The sequence below is a fragment of the Musca domestica genome, unplaced genomic scaffold (genome assembly GCF_030504385.1).
Source record: "Musca domestica strain aabys unplaced genomic scaffold, Musca_domestica.polishedcontigs.V.1.1 3, whole genome shotgun sequence".
Classification (NCBI taxonomy): domain Eukaryota; kingdom Metazoa; phylum Arthropoda; class Insecta; order Diptera; family Muscidae; genus Musca; species Musca domestica.
Genome location: NW_026712299.1, coordinates 7,438,331 through 7,461,648, shown reverse-complemented (window position 1 = coordinate 7,461,648; position 23,318 = coordinate 7,438,331). Strand labels below are relative to the sequence as shown.

General features: G+C 38.8%; 2 protein-coding genes across 2 annotated transcripts in view; one reads left to right on the top strand and one right to left on the bottom strand.

Annotated features, from left to right (window-relative positions):
• Positions 1–23,318, top strand: part of LOC101894472 (tyrosine-protein kinase Btk29A) — a 347,714-nt gene that overhangs the window by 18,774 nt on the left and 305,622 nt on the right. The gene's annotated exons all lie outside the window — the stretch shown is intronic.
• LOC131803440 (uncharacterized) lies at positions 21,194–22,085 on the bottom strand. Its single transcript, XM_059124751.1, has 2 exons — positions 21,621–22,085; positions 21,194–21,474 (listed from the first exon to the last, which is right to left on the bottom strand). Exons 1-2 carry the CDS (start codon positions 21,844–21,846, stop codon positions 21,209–21,211), a joined length of 492 nt encoding a protein of 163 aa, XP_058980734.1. The 5' UTR covers positions 21,847–22,085; the 3' UTR covers positions 21,194–21,208.

Below are 23,318 nucleotides of genomic sequence, written 5' to 3'. Positions count from 1 at the left end.
CCTGAGCGACATCATCAGGAGTTTGGTCGTTGTTTTTACCGACAGCCGGCTTGGCTGTGTTGTCGCATCTCGTAATGACAGCTGCAACAACAACCAAAACACTCCATTTCTCCATCTCCTGATTTGCATTTTCCATATCCATATGCCGCCTTATATCTGGATATGTATGTCGTCCATTTCGTCCTAGTGATGTTATGACAAAAACAACAATAACAACATCAACACCAGTCTGTCCGTCCGTCCGTCTAATTTTCCAATCTCCAATGTTTTGGTATAATACCATGGTGGGTGGGTGGTTAATGGGTGAGATGCTCAACGGAGATACACAAATGTTTTGGACAAAACACACCCTATCTCTCGTACGCTCTCTTTGTCTGAAGAGAGCGGGTGAACTTTGCCAGATTGCTGGAAGAGACCAAGAAACAAATTTTTAGTCAAATCGATTTAAAATTCGACCAACGATAACTAATATCCTAAAAAATACATTTGTATGAGGGCTATACCGAAACATGGACCTATGTTGATAACACTGTGGGACAATATGCAAGCTTTTACATACGTATAGGAAAAATCCTCTAAATTATAATAGTAGAATTACGAATAGAAATTTACCCACAGTAGAGTTTTGTGAAGCATAATTTTGTAGAATATTTTGTCCTGCACGGATTTGTAATGCAGAATAGTCATGATATTTCGACTTACTGGTCATGCATATGTTCCTACCAAATGTTTATTGGGAATATATTATCGAGCCTTTCATTTCGCTTCCTAAACAGCAAGATATTCTCTTTCTTCTGGGTACCCTGTACATGGCCCACTCCTTGCTGAATACTTTCATTACCCCCACAGCCAAAACTCGAAATTGAATTTATGTCAGTTATAGCGGAAATATGCCTTATATGGCAGATGTAAACACTTGCCAAAGAGAAGAGCATCAAATTTTCTCTTCTCGCATCTAATATTTCCGGTGATTTGTCGGAAGTACTTCCTACTCATACCATTACCAATTCAGGGGAGTATTGTTGTTGAGATATTTACCGGTGGGTATTGTGGTACATGCGCATGACGTATGTACGAATCTCCCACAATCTCCCAAGAGAGATAATAGAAATTGTTATGATAATACGACGAGTTGCCAGATGTACGAAAAATATATGGGAGACAAAACAAGGTGTTCTATATATATAGAGGACCACTAAATAAGGTCGCATATGTAAAGAAGACATATCTATTTTTATAATGTATCATTATTATTTTCATACCCTCTATGGTTGAGGGCCCCATGCAGGGTATATTAAATTTGACATTCCGTTTACGACCGGAGAAAAAATTTTCGTTGGAGATCTTCAAAAATTTTGTATATTCTTGATCCGCGTAACATTTGAATTCGATTTAGCGATGTCCCTGTGACCGTCTGTTTAAATCACGATAGCGACCACGTTATTTAATCTAGAGCTTTGGCACAAAGGTTTATACATGGTTGTCCAAGTTCAACGGACCCATCTGGCAACGCCATAACTTTTGACAGAGATGTCACATCGCTTAATGACATACCGCGTTTGAAGCGTCAGTCCAAGCAGATTTTTACCATGCACAAATACACGCCACGCGAGCGCTCTGAAATAGTTGAAATTTACATTCATCAGAAGAAGTCAATTGTGAAAACTCAACGTGCTTTTAAAACATTAAAAAATGCGAGAAGTGCGCCTTCCAAGAACACCATTAAGCGTTTATATGAAAAATTTTCGACCGGTAAGGCTCTTTCTAATCCGAAGAGGCCATATAAAAGTCGACCAAGGCGATCGGCCGAGAATATCGCTGCCGTACGAGCCAGTGTTGTGAGGTCTCCAAGAACATCCCAAAAACGCCGTTCTCAGCAGTTGGGCATGGCTCGGTCCACTTTACAACGGATTATTCGCATTGATTTGCATTTGTTCCCGTACAAAATTTAATTGACGCAAAGAATGATGCCTACGGACAAGCCTCGTCGATTGGAATGGGGCCAAAGAGTCATGGGTCCGTCGAATATGGATAACCCTGTATAATATGCAGGCTGATTGGTATTGAAAATGGGCTTTATAGGTCCACGTTTCGGTATAGCCCCATACAACAGTACCTCTTGATTTTCGGTATTCCGCCACAATTTCCAACCAAACTAGCTGAAACTTGACAATTGAGGTTCCTGGTAGGTCTGTTCTCCTCCCGTAACAAATATTCTCTACAGGTCCACTAATTGTATAGCACCTATATAACGGTACCTCCCGATTTTCGGTATTTTGAAGGTTTCTGCCGAGATTTCTAACCAAATCAGATCAAACTTGGCAATTAGGGTTCTCGATAGAATTGTTCTCATCCTGCTAAAAATATTCGTTACAGGTCCACTAATTGGTATGGCCTCCATATAACGATCCATCGCGATTTTCGGTATTTTGAGGATTTCCGCCACAATTTCCAACCAAATTAGATGAACCTTGATAAATGGGGTAGGTCTCGGTAGAATTGTTCTCATCCTGCAAAAAATATTCGTTACAGGTCCACTAATTGGTATGGACCCATATAACGATACCTCCCGGTTTTCGGCATTTTGAAGGTTTCTTCCACATTTTCCAACCAAATGAACTGAAACTTGGTCATTGGGGTTTTTGTTAGGTCTGTTCTCTCTTTGCAAAAAATATTCGCTACAGGTCCACTAATTGGTATGGCCCCATATAAGGGTACCTCCAGATTTTTAGTATTTTAAAGGTTTCTACCACAACTTCCAACCAAATTAGATGAAACTTGGCAATTAGGGTTATCGGTAGCTCTGTTCTCTCCTTGAAAAAAAAATGTTCGTTGTAGGTCTACTAATTGTTATAGCTTCCATATAACGGTACCTTCCGATTTTCGGTATTTTGAAGGTATCTTCCACAATTTCCAACTAAATTAGCAGAAACTTGACAATTGAGGTTCTTATTAGGACTGTTCTCTAGCTGTAAAAAAATCGCCACTGGTCCATTAATTGGCATGACCCCTTATAAGATATAGAGTTGGTAGAAATATTGAGTTATGCGGAATTTAAAAAATCGTTCTCTTTATTTCACTTTTTAAAAGCGTATAATTATTCAAAATTTTTACCCTTTGTGGGGGAGGTATTAGAAGGAGTGATCCCACCACCGCTACAACTAGACTCCAAGTGTTCTACTTTCAGCCTTTTGTTTTTAAAAATCTTGAACCCTATGTGAGGTACCAGAAGGACGGATTCAATCTCTACCATCTTAATAGCAGATCTTGTGTTGATAGAAATATTTAGATGTGTCAAGTCAAAATGGAGTCGGATGTGAATTTTGCGTTTTACGAGCTTCATGGATATTCAAAATTTTGAAAATTGTGGGAGAGGTACCAGAAGGAATGAGCCGATACATCCCACATCACACTTCACATCAGATCTTGTGTCAGTAGAAATAATGGGATGTGTGAAATATGAAAAGAACCGGGTGCTTATTTCGGATTTTTTTTTTTGGTTATTCAAAACTTTCTCCCTTTGTGGGGGAGGTACCATAAGGAATGATCCGATTTTTACCATTCTTATAACAGATCTCGTGTTGACAGAAATATTGAGATGTGTCAAATCGGATGCCAATATCGCGTTTGATGAGCTTCATGGATATTCAAAATGTTGACCTTTCGTGGGGGAGGTACCAGAAGGAGTGGCCCGATGCATCTTATATTCACACCAGTCCTGTGGTTAATAAAAATAGTTTTATAGGTGTAATTTGAAGAGTATCGGTCCGTTATTTCACATTTTATTACAGTTATATTTATTCAAAATTTTATGTCCGTCAAGATAAATTTAAATTTAACTAGCAAAGACACAAACCAAGGTGATTTTTTCTCCGGTTTGCAAAGGGTTAATAAAGAGAGAGAGAGAGAGAGAGAGAGAGAGAGAGGGAGGTATAGAGAGAGTGAGTAGTAAACCAGAGAAAAATTAAAGGTAAATTAAATTATATTAGCTTTCATCAAATTTCATAATTTTCCGTAAAATTTCAAATTTAAAATGAAATCGCTAAATAAAAACTTAATTAAAATTTACGTTGAAAAACTTTGAAACCCTTAACTCTACATTTAAACCGAAAATAAAAGGAGTACTTATAGTCAAAACAATTTCAGACTTAGGAATTTTTTGAATATTCTGAAGAACTATCGCTCAATTTTAGGGAAGTTGCAGATAAAAGGGTCCACAGAACAGAAACTAAAAATGAAGCAGTGTTGAGGCTAGACACAAATGAAAGGTTTCGAGTAGTACTTTTCGAATATATGGACCTTATAGTCAAAAAAAAAAAAAAAAAATCTGATCTAGGAATTTTTTGAATTTTCTGAAGAACTATCGCTCAATTTTAGGGAAATTTCAGATAAAAGGGTCCACAGAACAGAAACTAAAAATGAAGCGGTATCGAGGCTGACCGTACTTGATGGAATTTACCATTACTGTTCATTTTCGCACCAGACGTAGCACTGATGGATTTGCAAAGCTGGAGCAAACTCGGATCATCCTTTCTCTTTATGTGCAGTAAAATATTTTTTGAAAATTTCGACCCTTTGTGGGTGAGGTACCAGAAGGAGTGGACCGCTGTTGCCCATTTCCGAACTCGATCTAAGTTTGATTATAATATTACGATGCACTAAGTTTGGACCAAATGGGATACTCTCTTCGAGAGTTATCGTGCGCACCAGCCAGAGAGACAGACGGACGAACGGACATCGCTAGATCGACTCAAAATGTCCTGGAACGGATTTGCTTCAAAGAGACCAGAGTCTAAAACCGCTATTTCGATGTGGCACGTTTTGGCCGTATGATATATACCCTCTCTACTTATGTGGCTGAGGGTATAAAAAAGAGTAAATAATTTCAAATAGGAAATATTTTTTTTGGCAAATTTGAAATCAATACTTTCTCGATTTTAAGAGTTATAGGCAAAAAACACATAAAAAAAGAATTATAGTCCAAACTGACAATGTTTGGTTGCCAAAAATATAATAGACAAAAAATGGCCTTTCTGATATTTTCCGTAAAAAAAACTTCAGCAGAGATGACCGACCAAATTTTTATTTTTTTTTTTGATCGGAATTGTAACAATGCGAATGTAAATATTACTCTCCACAGAAGGTTAATATTTTTGCATCACAAGAAAATTGAGTTTTTCTCTCTCTCTGTTCTCAGTCACAGCCTCACAACAACAAGGCTGCCTGGCAGGCAGGACATATTTGGCAATTTTTGTGACTGGAAAGAAAAAATCTCTACACCTGTGACAACACGAAGACACAGACACACACACACACACGCTCCCAGACGATGTGGAATACTCTTGCACCAAACGATGGAAATATGGGGCGTTATGGGGGTTAGAAATCAACCACCCTGAAATCAACATCTAACACACAAACAATTTTTTTTTCTCAATGTAGAAGAAGGATGTGTTGGGTTGGCTGCTATGAAAAATGAATGGAAGGTTGGTTGGATGGATGGATGGTGGGTTGGTTGGTTGGTTAGGTTGGGTTGGTGGTAGTCATAGGAAACGAAGCGACGAAAGGCATTTATGAAAAAATACGAGGACAACATTTATTAACGAAGTAGAAGTTCAGTAACCGCCACCAAATTGTATGGAATTCAGTATTACGGTTGCTGTGGAAAACGTTGTTGGCATTGCAGGAAAAGCGGCTTTCTTTTCGCACGAGAATACGGAGAGAATACATTTTCTGAAAAAAAAAATAAACACATTTTCAATGCAGTGGAAATTTGTGTTGTAAAAATAAAAAAAGAGAAAATTTATTAAAAATTTAAAGCTTGGAAAAATTTCAAGAAAAATATTGAAAAAAAAGAAAATTTGGTAAATTTGTCCTACCGGTATCCTCAAATAACAGCCGGTTTGAAAATACATATCTTTGTTGTTGCTGGCCCTATATGTGTCGGTGTGTGCATGTGTGTGTGACAGTGTTTGTCTGTGTGTGTCCACGATTTAATAGTCCAGCAGGACTTTCATAACAACAACCACAATAAAAACAACTGGAAAATCCATCCCTTATCCTTAGACGAAACCCCATTTGCGAAGTTTTAGTCTTCGTCGGTCCTGTTACTTTTTTGAGAAAAGTTAAACAAAACAAAATTTTGAAAATTATTTAAAGAAAATTACAAAAAAAAAAAATCTGGAAATTTATGAAATACAGAAAAAGGTATTAAAAAAAGTTTTGAAAAATAAATAAAAAAATATTTCAATAAAAAAAACATAGCGACAAAAAGTTCCTTAACAGCTCCACCCATTTCCGTAGAAAACAACAACAAAACAACAAAGAAAAAGTTCCGTGAAAAATAGAAAAAAAATTGAGGGCAATAATTTAAAAAAAATATTGCTTTGGCAATACTGAGATCTATTCATTTTCGAATATTTTTTTCGAAAAAATTAAATTTTTTAAAATAAAAAATTCAATCAAAACAAACTTCGTCTAGTCACCAAAGAAAAAAAATCGTTTCGCCTGTCTCTCGTTCACCCGGCCGGTCATTTGAAATCGTTTGCGTCTGGCAACTCTGTGACAAGATAGACGCCGCGCCGCGTATCCTTCACATATGAGTATTTCTGTGTGTGTCCACTTTGTTTGTGTAGTGGTGTATAATTGCTTTTGAAGTACCTCTAAATTATTCTGACAGTGCTCCGCTTTACCTCTTCTTCGTGTTCTTCTGAATTTATGCTGCTGCTGTTGTTTTTTTTTTTGTGTTCCACACCTATACTGTTGACCTCCCTCCTACCTTACCCCCCACATGCTGTTTGGGGAAAAAGGAATTATACATTTGAACTAAATTAAAGGATAACTACCAACAACAACACCAAGAGTAACACCAACAACTACATTTCCATTAACTATCCTCTGGAAGTTACAGCACACTTTTAAAAAGGGACAACAACAACAACGACACTTACGCTTGAGTGGATCTTTTGAGGCAACAAGCCATTAAACGGGGGCGGATTATAACACTTTGTTCCACATTAAGGTAAGTTGAACAATTAGTGACTTTAATTTGTTTGGCTAAGGAGATATTGTTGTCCTCAGCAGTCCTCGGAGAAAAAACTCTGAAAGTCTTAGAGTCTTAGTCCTTATATACCTTCTCATAGAAGGACTTTAAGGTCTTCTACGAAGAACTTTTGAGATCTTCTTCTATACGAAGAAGAAGCCCAAGAAGGCCTTCTTCTTCTTCTATACGAATAAAAAGCCCAAGGAGGCCTTCTTCTTCTTCTATACGAAGAAGAAGAAGCCCAAGGAGGCCTTCTTTGTCTTCTATACGAAGAAGAAGAAGCCCAAGGAGGCCTTCTTTGTCTTCTATACGAAGAAGAAGAAGCCCAAGGAGGCCTTCTTTGTCTTCTATACGAAGAAGAAGAAGCCCAAGGAGGCCTTCTTCTTCTATACGAAGAAGAAGAAGCCCAAGGAGGCCTTCTTCTTCTATACGAAGAAGAAGAAGCCCAAGGAGGCCTTCTTCTTCTATACGAAGAAGAAGAAGCCCAAGGAGGCCTTCTTCTTCTATACGAAGAAGAAGAAGCCCAAGGAGGCCTTCTTCTTCTATACGAAGAAGAAGAAGCCCAAGGAGGCCTTCTTCTCCTATACGAAGAAGAAGCCCGAAGAGGCCTTCTTCTCCTATACGAAGAAGAAGCCCGAAGAGGCCTTCTTCTCCTATACGAAGAAGAAGCCCGAAGAGGCCTTCTTCTCCTATACGAAGAAGAAGCCCGAAGAGGCCTTCTTCTCCTATACGAAGAAGAAGCCCGAAGAGGCCTTCTTCTCCTATACGAAGAAGAAGCCCGAAGAGGCCTTCTTCTCCTATACGAAGAAGAAGCCCGAAGAGGCCTTCTTCTCCTATACGAAGAAGAAGCCCGAAGAGGCCTTCTTCTCCTATACGAAGAAGAAGCCCGAAGAGGCCTTCTTCTCCTACACGAAGAAGAAGTCCAAAGAGGCCTACTTCTTCTTCTATACGAAGAAGAAGTCCAAAGAGGTCTTCTTCTTCTTCTATACGAAGAAGAAGCCCAAGGAGGCCTTCTTCTTCTTCTATACGAAGAAGAAGCCCAAGGAGGCCTTCTTCTTCTTCTATACGAAGAAGAAGCCCAAGGAGGCCTTCTTCTTCTTCTATACGAAGAAGAAGCCCAAGGAGGCCTTCTTCTTCTATACGAAGAAGAAGCCCAAGGAGGCCTTCTTCTTCTTCTATACGAAGAAGAAGCCCAAGGAGGCCTTCTTCTTCTTCTATACGAAGAAGAAGCCCAAGGAGGCCTTCTTCTTCTATACGAAGAAGAAGCCCAAGGAGGCCTTCTTCTTCTTCTATACGAAGAAGAAGCCCAAGGAGGCCTTCTTCTTCTTCTATACGAAGAAGAAGCCCAAGGAGGCCTTCTTCTTCTTCTATACGAAGAAGAAGCCCAAGGAGGCCTTCTTCTTCTTCTATACGAAGAAGAAGCCCAAGGAGGCCTTCTTCTTCTTCTATACGAAGAAGAAGCCCAAGGAGGCCTTCTTCTTCTTCTATACGAAGAAGAAGCCCAAGGAGGCCTTCTTCTTCTATACGAAGAAGAAGCCCAAGGAGGCCTTCTTCTTCTTCTTCTATACGAAGAAGAAGCCCAAAGAGGCCTTATTCTATGCGAAGAAGCCCAAAGGAGGCCTTCTTCTTCTATACGAAGAACAAGCCCAGCGAGGCCTTCTTCTGTATGAAGAATAAGAAGGAGCCCTTCACCTGCCTTCTTCTTCTATACGGAGAGGGAGCCCTTCACCTGCATTCTTCTTCTATACGAAGAAGAAGCCCTTCACTTGTCTTCTTCTTCTTCTTCTTCTTCTATACGAAGAAGGAGCCCTTCACCTGCCTTCTTCTTCTATACGAAGAAGGAGCCCTTCACCTGCCTTCTTCTTCTATACGAAGAAGGAGCCCTTCACCTGCCTTCTTCTTCTATACGAAGAAGGAGCCCTTCACCTGCCTTCTTCTTCTATACGAAGAAGGAGCCCTTCACCTGCCTTCTTCTTCTATACGAAGAAGGAGCCCTTCCCCTGCCTTCTTCTTCTATACGAAGAAGGAGCCCTTCACCTGCCTTCTTCTTCTATACGAAGAAGGAGCCCTTCACCTGCCTTCTTCTTCTATACGAAGAAGGAGCCCTTCACCTGCCTTCTTCTTCTATACGAAGAAGGAGCCCTTCACCTGCCTTCTTCTTCTATACGAAGAAGGAGCCCTTCACCTGCCTTCTTCTTCTATACGAAGAAGGAGCCCTTCACCTGCCTTCTTCTTCTATACGAAGAAGGAGCCCTTCACCTGCCTTCTTCTTCTATACGAAGAAGGAGCCCAAAGAGGCCTTCTTCTTCTTCTATACGAAGAAGAAGCCCTAAGAGGCCTTCTTCTTCTTCTATACGAAGAAGAAGCCCAAAGAGGCCTTCTTCTTCTTCTATACGAAGAAGAAGCCCAAAGAGGCCTTCTTCTTCTTCTATACGAAGAAGAAGCCCAAAGAGGCCTTCTTCTTCTTCTATACGAAGAAGAAGCCCAAAGAGGCCTTCTTCTTCTTCTATACGAAGAAGAAGCCCAAAGAGGCCTTCTTCTTCTTCTATACGAAGAAGAAGCCCAAAGAGGCCTTCTTCTTCTTCTATACGAAGAAGAAGCCCAAAGAGGCCTTCTTCTTCTTCTTCTTCTATACGAAGAAGAAGCCCAAAGAGGCCTTCTTCTTCTTCTATACGAAGAAGAAGCCCAAAGAGGCCTTCTTCTTCTTCTATACGAAGAAGAAGCCCAAAGAGGCCTTCTTCTTCTTCTATACGAAGAAGAAGCCCAAAGAGGCCTTCTTCTTCTTCTATACGAAGAAGAAGCCCAAAGAGGCCTTCTTCTTCTTCTATACGAAGAAGAAGCCCAAAGAGGCCTTCTTCTTCTTCTATACGAAGAAGAAGCCCAAAGAGGCCTTCTTCTTCTTCTATGCGAAAAAGAAGCCCTTCGACGACCTTCTTTTTCTTCTATACGAAGAAGAAGCCCTTCGACGACCTTCTTCTTCTTCTATACGAAGAAGGGCTTCTATTAGAAGCCCTTTCCTACGGTCTCCTTCAAGGTCTTGCTTATGCTGTGCCTTAGGGCCGTAAGTCATTTAATGCCTCTATTCCGTTAAATTCCCAAAAAATCTAACATTTTTTAAATATTCCGATTTTTTCCATTTGCCATATTTGAATCCTTTACGTCTCTTGAAATTCTCTGCTATCACATATATTGATCTCTTCCGGTTACCAGTGATTCTCCAACATCTACCTACTCCTCCTACCCTCTCCCTATTTTGCTTCAATTACTATTGTTTCGTCTATTTTCCATATCCTGACATTTTCTCACTGTTGTTTTGTGTCGCTGTGACTGTGGTTTCCTGATTCCCTGGAATATCCCTTTGATTCGATGATATTCAGCCAGCGAATGGAGTTGTTGCCTACTTCGTTTGGTGGAGGAGATGAATGGATGTTTGTTTGGATTCCCATCATCCCGTTCCATGTACAACTGTGGCATGTCTTCCGGAACTGTTGGAGGGTGTACAATAGACCCTCCCATTGGGGAGAGAGAGTAGAGGCCCTTGTGTGCCCATATGTGTGTGTGTGGTGGATGTAGGCCCTCAACGACGCCTATATTTATTTCCTTTTATTGTTTTCAATTCCATTTAGAGGACTGTTGTTGTGCAGCCTGGTGGCTATTGTTCTGCCATGGAAAAGTGAAGAGAAACAACAAAACAATTGGGAGTACCATCAGGAACAATAAAATAAGGTTTTTTTTGTTTGTTTTTATCCCAGTCTGGAGTTATTTATGGCTTTGGAGATTTGTAATTTGTCTGGAGAAATAAAATAAAATAAATGGATATGGACAGCCACATGCATTGGAATGCATTCAGACATAGTGACCTGGCTTTGAAGAGGATTATATCATCATGTGTGTGGAGTTATTAGAGGAGGGATATTTAACTAGGGGACTTTGTAGGTTTTATACAGGGTGAGATAAAAAAACTGCAACGCCATAATTTTTACATTTTTTTTTCATTTTATTGAATGCAAGCAAAAAATGTCGGAAATAGCATCAAATTTTAGAATAAGTTTAGATTTGTTCGAATTGGTCATCTTTGGCACGAATTATGGCCTTCAAACGGCCAATGAAACCGTCACACGTTGCTCGAATGTTTCTCTGCGGTATTTTGGCCCATTCCCAGCTAAGCGCTTGCTTGACGTGATCGACAATTTGGTATTTTTAGTACCAACCTTGCTTTACAAAATACTCCAGACAAAATAGTCCAACGGATTGGTATCCGGAGATTTTGGTGGCATTTGAGCGTTGGAAATGAAGCGAGGAACCTCATTTTGTAACCATTCATGGGTGGCGTGGCTTCTGATAAATTTTCTCACCAAATCAACTGAAACCTAACAATTCAAGTTCAATTTAACGTTGGACTTAACGATTCAAGTCCAATAATCGGTATAGCCCCCATATAAGGTACCTCCAGATTTTCGGTATTTTAAAGACTTCTGCCATAACTTTCAACTAATTCAGCTGAAACTTCACATTTGGGGTTAATTGGTGTAGTCTCCATATAACGATAACTCCCGATTTCAGTATTATGAAGGTTTCAGACACAACTTCCAACAAAATTAGCTGAAACTTGATAATTGGGGTTCTTGGAAGGTCTGTTTTCTCTCTGCAAAAATATATAACGGCCACTAACTGCCATAGCCCCCATAGGCCTCCGGCCACTAATTGCCATAGCCCCAAATTGCCGGTAACTCCCAATTTTTGGTATTAGAGAAGAGGTTTACAGATGCCAACCTTGCTTTCCAAAATACTCCAGACATAATACCCCAATGGATTGGTATCCGGAGATTTTGGTGGCCATTGTGCCCTGGAAATGAAGCGAGGAACCTCATTTTGTAACCATTCTTGGGTGGCGCGTGCTGAGTGGGATGGTGCTATTTGCGTGCCCAAGGCTTTAATACACCCTCCAGAATATTTTCGCCATAATATTTGGCATTTATTCGGATGCCACGGTCGATTAATACGAGCGGAGAGCGACCATCGGCTGTTATGGCGGCCCACACCATCACCATAGCCGGCGCTTGAGTTTTGGTGGTCAACCGAGGGTGCACATTTTCCGCTGACCTCTTTGGCAAGTAAACACGATCATTTTGTTTGTTTACAAACTGCTGGACAACGAATGTTTTCTCATCGGAGAAAATCAACTTCCGCAGTTCGGCCAAGCGATGCAACTCTTTAGCCCTTTTGGGTCTATTTTCTTTCTGTTGTGGTGTAAGTTTTTGCACTTTTTGTAATTTCAATGGCTTTACCCCGAGTTCATTTTTCAATATTTGCCGAATGAAATGTTGCGATATGTTGAGCTCTTGAGCCATTTTTCGGCCACTGCGACGCGGGTTTCGATAAAGTGGCTTCTAAACTTTTCGAGCCTTTTCTGCTGATGTTGCTGTTTTCTTTCGTCCACTTCCTTGACGTCGGGCTACGCTACCGGTATCACGGCAACGAGCGATGGTACGAGACACAAAAGATTTGCTCACATTTAAATGCTGGAGTGCCCTAACGATAGCCACTTGTGGTTCTCCAGTCAAATATAAAGAAATTACACTATCACGCTTGAATTCCATCACAAATAACATTTTTTCTGCAAAATTCTCACCAAAATGCTTATGTACGCTTGTAAACAATATAATGAGCTGTCACTGGAATAATTTTAACAGCTGTCGGACAAGTGGCTTAGAAATGACAGCAGTCTGAAGTTGGTTACACTTTTTTCATCTTACCCTGTATGTGTGTGAGTAAGAAGACTCCAAGGAACGAGCTTCCAAAGGGTCAGTTCGAAGTGAAATACATCTTCGCCGTAGCCATATTCTGTTTTATATGGTTACGGTTATGGCTCGTCATCTTCGCCATAACCATATCCATAACATTCATATTGAAATCAACGGTAACGGCTATGACATTATGGAATGTCAAAAGTAATCAATTACATTTTACCCCATAAGATTGGTTTGAACAACTGTTTTATATGGTTACGGTTATGGCACGTCATATTCGCCGTAGCCATATCCATAACATTAACCGCTCACATACATAGAAAAATGGCAAAGAAATAAAAATGTCGTTGTTTGGTTGCGGTTACGGCAGAAAACCAAAATTCCATTGGAATTTACGGTAACGGCTACGGCTATGGCATTATGGTATGTCAATAACTAATCAATTAAATTATATCCCATATGATTGGTTTGAACAGCTGTTTTGTATGGTTACGGTTATGGCACGTCCTCTTTGCCGTAGCCATATCCATAACATTGGTACTGGTATCTACGGCTACGGCTACGGCAATATGCTATGTCAGAAACAATCAATTATTTTTTAACCCGTAAGATTGGTTTGAACCGCTATTTTGTATGGTTACGGTTATGGCACGTCCTCTTCGCCGTAGCCATATCCATAACTTACGGCAGAAAATCAAAATTCTATTGGCATCTACGATACCGGCTACGGCTATAACATTGTGGTATGTCAAAAATAATCAATACCTCTTAAGATTGGTTTGAACAGCTGTTTTATATGGTTACGGTTATGGCACATCTAATTGAGCCTTAAATACAAGGTTGGGGCGAAGTCCTTTAAGTTTTCCATGACGTCTTAATGAGGTCTTATGCTATGGATTTTTAGAACTTTTTTATGAATTATACTGTAGAAATAATTTCGGGATGCTTCTTGTCCACCATTTCTGCCCTTCTTATCCCCTCGCTCCTCCTCCTCCTATTCCATTGCTCATTTAAGACCACAATTCTAATGTCCTATTCACTGGCATCAGTTGAGCATGTCCCAAAACAGAAATGCATGAAAGAACTCCTTTCAAATATTTTGTTCCAAAACGGCACGGGAGTTCATTGAACCAAAGAAGCAAAAAAAGAAATCCGCATCAGAGCATTTGATTGATTTCATTTGAAAATATTCACGCACTCCCTGGCACAATTCATTCATTTGCCATTTCAACCCTAATCAGGCAATCAAATTTGGGTCTTTCTCCCTCAGCCAACATGGATCGTTTGGCTGGCTGAAAGGGAAATATGGAGGAAAGAAAGAAAGACCCGCTCGTGTGGAAGGCAAGTGGATGATTTATTATTGTTCCACTTTTTCTCAAAGCCGCGCAGCATTTGGTGACATCCAACAAATCACTTCAGTTGGATTCCAAAAAGGGATTTTTTTTGTAAATTTGGAATCTTTCCAGCTTTCTCTAATGAGGGTGTGAAATTCCACACATTAAGGGTGCGGATTAGGCATTTCCTTATGCGTGCGTTTGCGCTAGAACAGCTGCTGGGATAATAAATGCGAATGTTTGCAATGAAATTGGGTGGGATATTCCTTGGGTCAATCATTTTTTGGGATTATCCGAATGTTTTTTATGACTCTTTGAATTTATTTTTATTTTGTGTGTCCACAAGACACCTCTTTTCTGCTTTTAAGGGGTTTGTAAACTGTAATTCCTTTTGCAATGACCTCGGAGACCCCAAAAAGTATATGTTAGAGCTTAAGATAGTATTATTTAAGAGCTTTGAAATTTGGCCCAAAGGTTTATATTATATGCAAGCTAGTTGGTATTGAAAATGGGCTATATGGGTCCACATTGAGGTATACCCTCATATAACGATATCTTCCGATTTTCAGTATTTTACAGGTTTCTGACACAATTTCCAACCAAATTAGATTAAACTTGATAATTGGGCTTCTAGGTCAGTTCTCTCCTTCCCAAAAATATTCGCTACAGGTCCACAAATTGCTATTGCCTCCATATAAGGGTACCTCCAGATGTTCGCTATTTGGAAGGTTTCAGACATCAAATTAGCTTGCCAATTGGGGTTCTTGGTAGATCAGTTCTCTCCTTACCAAAAATATTCGCTACAGGTCCACAAATTGCTATTGCCTCCATATAATGGTACCTTCAGATTTTCGGTATTTTGTAGGTTTCTGCCACAACATCGTATCCAATTAGATAAAACTTGGCAATTGATGTTCTCGGTAGGTCTGCAATCTTCTTGCAAACAATGTTCGTTTCGGGTCCACTAATTGGTATAGCCCCCCATAAAAGAGTACCTGCAGATTTTCGGTATTTTAAAGATTTCTGCCATAATTTTCAAACAATTCAGCTGAAACTTCACAATTGGGGTTCTCGGTAGGTCGGTTCTGTCCCTGGAAAAACATTCACTACATGTTCCCTAATTGGTATAGTCTCCATATAACGATAACTCCCGATTTTCGGTATTTTGAAGGTTTCAGACACAGTTTCCAACAAAATTAGCTGAAACTTGACAATTGGGGTTCTAGGAAGGTCTGTTTTCTCTCTGCAATAAATATTCGTTAAACGGCCACTAACTGCCATAGCCCCCGGCCACTAATTGCCATAGCCCCAAATTGCCGGTAACTCCCGATTTTCGGTAAGAGAGAAGAGGTTCACAGATGCAGGGTGAGATAAAAAAAACTGCATTTGTCACCTTTGGCACGAATTATGGCCTTCAAACGGCCAATGAAACGTCAAACGTTGCCCGAAGGTTGCTCTGCGGTATTTTGGCCCATTCCCGGCATGAGGTGATCGACACTTTGGTATTTTGTAGTGCCAACCCTGCTTTCCAAAATACTCCAGACACAATATCCCAATGGATTGGTATCCGGGGATTTCGGTGACCATTGTGTGCTGGAAATGAAGCGATGAACCTCATTTTGTAACCATTCTTGTGTGGCGCGTGCTGAGTCCTGTTGAAATGTCCAAGGTCTGCGGCCAAAATGTGTGCGTGCCCAAGGCTTTAATACATCCTCCAGAATATTTTCGCGATAATATTCAGGATTTATTCTGATGCCACGGTGGATTAATACGAGCGGAGATCGATCATCGGCTGTTATGGCGGCCCACACCATCACCATGGCCGGCGCTTGAGTTCTAGTGGCCAACCGAAGGTGCACATTTTGAGACATCGAATGTTTTCACATCGGAAAAAACCAGATTCGGCAGTTCACCACTTTCGGCCAAGCGAAGCAACTCTTTAGCTCTTTTGAGTCTATTTTTTTCCGTTGCGGTGTGAGTTCTTGCCCATTTTGGAATTTCAATGGCTTTACACCGAGCTCATTTTTCAATATTTGCCGAATGGAATACTGCGATATGTTCAGCTCACGAGCCATTTTTCGACCCCTGCGACGCGGGTTTCAAGTTGCTTCTTTACTTTTAGAACGATAGAACGGAACTCGAATGGAGACATGTCAAGTTGAGAATACAAAATACCTTTACTTTTCGAAATACACAAACAGCTGTTTGACCGCCTTTAAAAATGACATCCTTAATGGGAAACCACATACATATGTTCCCTGCATCCCAGAAGAACCTCTATCAGCCTGAATTGTCGCCTTCCTCCTTGTTCAACATAATTGCCTTAATATGTCGTTTAATAGTTCCTTAAAACCCGTCAAAGGTATTTGCTCGACTCGTACTCCATTCGCGTGTCATAGACTTTGGAATTTTTGTCCTTGCTGCCAGCAGGCTCCAAAAACTGAGCTGAGCTGAGGAGTTGCAGCATAATTTTGCCTCGCCATCTTCTCGTCGTCGTTGCATTATCTCGATAATTGGATTTACAGCTGTTGTTACATCATCATCACAGTTTTGTGTGTGGTTTCTATTGTCTCTCTCCCTTCCCCCCCCCCCTCTCTCTCTCTCTCTCTCTGTCTTTTTAGTTGGCTTCTGTCTGTCAGGCAACGTTGTTGTGTGGCGGAGTCTTTGTTACAGCCATCATTGTCCTCATCCAGCCATGTCGACTATTTTATACTCTGTCCTCCGTCTCCTTCGCCTGTTCATCTCATAAAGATTTTGATTAATGTTCTTTTAATCAGTTACAGATGTTTTGACATCATGTTGCGACTGTATTGTTTTTGTTGTTGTTGCTGTTGTCGATTTCGTTATCGTTGTCTGTGGCTGTCATGCTTGTGGTTGCTTTTATTCCTTCACAATTATCCTGTTTTCTGTTCAATTAACTGGAAATTAGAAATATATCCTTGCAAAGAAAAGGATATGTATGCATGTCCAGACATTGCAATTTTATAAATATGAATGTAAGGATAGAAAGGGAGAACCGAAAAAGACATATCTGCCTCTTATAAAAAAAACCCGTATTTTACACATCTTCTAAACCAGGCTCTTAACGGTCTTCTACAAATAGCTCCATCGGACTTTTCAATGCTCCCAAAAATATTGAAACAATCCACCATCTCTCCTTCCAAAAATATATAAGAAGACTTAAGGACCTCCAACAGCCTTGCAGGACATTTTACTCTCGGCCTTTTTTCTAGACGAACACCTTCTTTTGCCGACTTTAACCGGCTTTCTTGGATAAGTTCTAACCGGCCTTCTTGAAGAAGTCTTAACCGACTTTCTTTAAGGAGCTCAGAAGGAATGGTCCGATCGCTTCTATATTCGAATTGAAACCGATATAACCCATCTTCACACCAGATCTTGTGTTAATAAAGGCATTGGGATGTGTGAAATTTGAATAGAATCGGATGCTAACTTCGTCCTAACCGGCCTTCTGTAAGAACACCTTAATGGCCCCCTGTAAGAAGCCCTCACCGACTTACTTGAAGAAGTGCTAACCAGCCTTTTTTAAGAAGTCCTAATCAGTATTCTTTAAGATGTCCTAACCGGCATTCTTTAAAAGGTTCTAACCGGCCTTCTTTAAAAGGTCCTAACCGACCTTCTTTAAGAAGACCTAACCGTCCTTCTTTAAGAAGACCCAACCGTCCTTCTTTTAGAAGTCCTAGCCGGCCTTCTTTCAGAAGTCCTCAACGGCCTTGTTCAAGAAGTTCTCAACGGCTCTCTGTAAGATGTTCTCAACGGGCTTTAAAAAGTCCAAGCCGGCCTTCTTAAGAAGTCTCAACCGGCTTTCTTTAAGAAGTCTCAACCGGCCTTCTTTAAGAAGTCTCAACCGGCCTTCTTTAAGAAGTCTCAACCGGCCTTCTTTAAGAAGTCTCAACCGGCCTTCTTTAAGAAGTCTCAACCGGCCTTCTTTAGGAAGTCTCAACCGGCCTTCTTGAAGTCCTTACTGGCCTTTCTTAAGAAGTCCTTACCGGCCTCCTTTAAGAAGTCTTTACCGGCCTACTTTAGGAAGTCCTTACCGGCCTTCCTTAAGAAGTCCTTACTGGCTTTCCTCAAGTAGTCCTTACCGGCCTTCTTTAAGTCCTTACTGGCCTTTAATAAGTCCTTACTGAAGTCCTAAGCGGCCTTATTTAAGAAGTCCTTACCGGTCTTCTTTGATAAGGTCTTACCGGTCTTTTTTAAGAAGTCCTTCCTTACCGTCTTCTTTTGAGAAGTCCTAACCGGCCATCTTTAAGGAATCCTAACCGGCCTTCTTTAAGAAGTCCTTACCGGCATTCTATAAGAAGTCCTAACCGGCCTTCTTGAAGAAGTCCTAACTGGTCTTCTTTAAGAAGTCCTAACCGGCCTTCTTGAAGAAGTCCTAACCGGCCTTCCTGAAGAAGTCCTTACCGGCCTTCTTGAAGAAGTCCTTACCGGCCTTCCTTAAGAAGTCCTTACTGGCTTTCCTCAAGTAGTCCTTACCGGCCTTCTTTAAGAAGTCCTTACTGGCCTTCTTTAATAAGTTCTTACTGAAGTCCTAAGCGGCCTTATTTAAGAAGTCCTTTCCGGCCTTATTTAAGAAGTCCTCCATGGTCTTCCTTAAAAAGTCCTCAACGGCCTTCTTTAAGAAGTCCTAATCTGGGTTCTTTAAAAAGTCCTCTACGACCTTCCTTACCGAACTTCCATTAAGAAGACCCTACATACCTTCTATTAAGAAGTCCTTAACGGCCTTATTTAAGAATATCTTACCGGCCTTTTTTAGGAAGTCCTTACCGGCCTTCTTTAAAAAGTATTCTACAGCCTTCTTTAAGAGGTCCTCATCGACCTTCTTTAAAAAGTCCTAACCGGCCTTCTATAAGAAGTCCTAACCGGCCGTCTATAAGAAGTCCTAACCGGCCTACTTTACGAAGTCCTTGCCTGCCTCCATTAAGATGTTCTTGCCGTCCTTCTTAAAATAAGTCCTTGCCGTCCTTTTTTAAGAAGTCCTAACCGACCTTTTTATTACGTCCTTACCGGCCTTCTTTAAGAAGTCCTTACAGGTCGGAAGTCCTAACTGGCAAATTCTCTTACCAATTCATTATGGACTCCGTACAAAGTAATTGCCCCCCTCTCTCCCTCTATGTGGAAGAAACTAGAATCACAAAACTTCTTGGAATTTTGCTTCAGAACAATTTCAAACTTGTTGAAATAATTTGCCATTAACACTAAATCAAATTAACAAAACACATTTTCTTTTTTATCATTTCGTTACTGACCCCATTCTCTCCCCCCTGGTCTTCCATTCCCCCCAGTCTTCTGTTCGACCCAAGCAGTATTCATTTTATGATGTGAGCTATTCCTTTACTTTTTTATAAGCTGCTTAATTGTAAATGATGATTATTGAGCAAACACTGGATGGAATCGGATTTCAACACAGTTCCTGCCAACTCCTTCGTCTTTGTTCCGCATCAGAAGGTAATAACTTCATTCACTCAATGATTGCCTGGCTGGTTGGTACGACGTGTTGGCGTTTTTTTGCATGCTTCTCGCTAACTGATACTGCAACTTGTTTCTTGCTACTTAAGTGCAAGCGAAAACAACAGAAGCAACTGAAGATGAATTCGATCGGCAGCAAAGGATGAGATGCGAATGATGATGACTAGACTCTTAAGAAGTGGCAAGAACCCATCAAATCACAAACCACACACAAAGTGTTAAAAGCACATCTACTTATACACGCAAAAAAATATAAGCCTCTCTAACATATGTCCCAAACATATTTTGCAGCAAACAAATATATGTTTGCAAACATTCCCAAACATAACATATGTTTGGGTGCTGCAAACAAATTATGTTTGGGTCCAAACATAATTAATGTTTGGGTCCAAACATAATTAATGTTTGGGTCCAAACATAATTAATGTTTGGGTCCAAACATAATTAATGTTTGGGTCCAAACATATTTTTTGTTCGGGTGCAAACATAATTTATGTTTGGGTGCAAACATAATTTATGTTTAGATCCAAACATAATGTATGTTTGACTGGAAACGAACTTATGTTTGGGTCCAAACATAAGTTGTGTTTGGACCTAGATATAATTTATGTTTGGGTCCAAACATAATATATATTGGGGTGCAAACATAAATTTATGATTGGGTCCATTTGTATACTTACTGCAGATATAATTCAACCATAATGCAAACTAGTTTAAAAATCAATTTTTGATATTCACATTTTATTTAACATAAAAGAAATTCATACATATTATAATATACAATATAACTTCAGAACTTCAAAATCTTCACGTTTAAGTCTGAAAGATATTTTTTTTAATAAATAAATAACAATAATTATTGAAGTATTAAAAAATAATAAAAGCAAAAAAATATAAAACTTTTGCAAATACTAAAAAAAATAATAATAAAACTAATTAAAATCAATAAAAATATTGATATTAATAATTAATATTAAATTATTAACACATTTTTATTTTATCAATAACAACAATATATTATTTATAAAAATTAAAACATAATAAATTAATATTAGAAACATAAGAATAATTTTAAGCATAATAAAAATTGTAATAATTAATATAATATTAATATCAGTAATAAAAAATTGTTAAAAATAATAATATTAAAATAAAAATTCTAATTATAAAAATATTAAAGAAAATAAATAATTTATACTGAAACATAGTTTTTTATTTTCTTTAATATCTTTATAATTAGAATTTTTATTTTAATATTATTATTTTTAACAATTTTTTATTACTGATATTATTTTATTATTTTAATTATTACAATTTTTATTATGCTTAAAATTATTCTTATGTTTCTAATATTAATTTATTATGTTTTAATTTTTATAAATAATATATTGTTGTTATTGATAAAATAAAATAAACATTTGTTAATAAGTTTATAATTTATATCGTGCCAGTTTTCATAAAACTTTTATTTTATATTAATTTTTTAATTTATTATTATTAATATTATTCTTAATATTTGTTATTATTTTTATTTATTAATTTATTATTTTTCCTTTTATTACAATCACTATTTTTTCAATAAAGTAAAATACTTACAATCTGTTAGCGTCTTCTTTTAGACATTCGTCAATAAGGGCCTTCGAAATATTCACCCTATCTTTATTTTGCAGGCGTTTTTCGGCAATAAAAATTCTCCATATTTTGTTGACAGCCGGAATTGACTTGATGGACTCTATGTCAGTCTTTAAAGTTGAAATAACATTTGTTTTTGGGGTAAGATCCCCAAAACCACCTACGGATTCACACTCCGATAGAGTGCCACTAACTGTCGATGCTGATGCCACTGATCGAACGGAGTCTAAATGAAAATTAAATATATTATTTAAAAAAAGAAATATATTATTTAAAAAAAGAAAAAAATATTAACAGCCGGTTTCTTTATTTTGAAACGAAATTTTTTTTGTTCCGACATAAAGAAACAGGCTGTAAATCCAGTGTACTTACCTCCAAATTGCAACTCAATATGAAAAGTAGGTGTTGACATATATTGATGAATTACTTTTTCAAACTGGTCTTCTTTAATGGTTGCACCAAACACTAAGGCTGTTATTTTTCTTGAGGCATCAATTTTTAACTCTAATTTGGCTGCTTTTATAAAGCTTTGTAGATTTAAAGGCTCCGGCGCTTCGACAAATAATTTGTCTTCCCCCAAAACAGTTGGTATCAACATTTATTACAACACTTGTGACACGACGCGAAGGCACAAAACAAATAAAAAGAATAAAAAAAGAACACAACCAGAATGCCAACATGAGACACGCGCAAATGTTACGCTCTTTTGTTCTCATCAAGCAAATCGGTGTGTATGCGAAAAACGCATGTATGTATGTATGCATGAACATTAGTAAGAAGCAACGTCTCAGCAACAAAAAAACATCCAAACAGCTCTTTGTGTGTTGTTGTTGGCATTTTTTGGTGCATGGACAATAGAAAAGAAATAAACGTCTCAGCAACAGTTTCCATCCCATCTCAACTTGAGACACGCGCCAATGTTACGCTCTTTTGCTCTCACCGAGCAAACACTGCCGATCGCTGCTGTAACTATGTGTGGTGTGTGCGCGGCAAGAGGGATGGAAACTGTTGCTGAGACGTTTATTTCTTTTCTATTGTCCATGCACCAAAAAATGCCTACTTGAGAAAGAAAACGTTACAACAACAACACACAAAAAAATTGACTCCTCTGTATATATGTCGGTGTTAATGCGAAAAACGCATGTATGTATGTATGCATGAACATTAGTAAGAAGTAACGTCTCAGCAACAACTAGAAAATTCACACCGCACAACAGCAACGAAAAAACATGCAAAAAGTTTTTTCGTTGTTGTTGTTGTGCGGTGTGTATTTTCTAGTTGTTGCTGAGACGTTACTTCTTACTAATGTTCATGCATACATACTAAAGGCCTGCACAAGACGAATTGTATGAATTATGCTTTTTTCGACACACTGACTTTGTCTACTCAATCATGCGCTATGTATTTGATAGGCAATGACAACCAACAACATCCCCAATTTTGATTCATGTGTGCCATTGTCTAAGGTTCGATCGTGGCATGGCTGACTCGAATATTTGCATGGTGTTCTCCATAAATGCAGGGTGTCAACGATGACATCGAACCGTGTCATCGTCAAATTGTGTGCCATTTGTGTACGTGTGCTTAAATTGAGAGAGTGTGTGTGTTACTTTCGACGGTGAGGATGTGTTTTTGTGTGCGCTGTAATTTTGAAGTAACAAACACCGCGTAAATATAAAATTGAGTTCAATAACAAAATGTGCATAGACATCAACAAATGAATAGAAAAAATGAAATATTTACTGAACAATCCTAATTTATTGGTGATTATCATAAAATGTTGGTCATAAAAAAGAGGTAAATATTATTATTACTATTTTCTATCTACATAAAGTGTTCTTTTAAAGTTAAAGTTTGTGGGCAGAGATTTGACTATCATTCAATAACAGAATATGCACAGAATTGAACAATGGAGGTATATAGTGTTGTTACGTGAATTACAGTAGCACTCATTCTCATTTACACATCACTACCGGAGGCAAACATTTACGAAATTATAATCAAAATAAGAAATTTTTTCAGGAGATTATTGTTTTTTATAAGGATTAACATTTTAGATTGTTTCGTCAA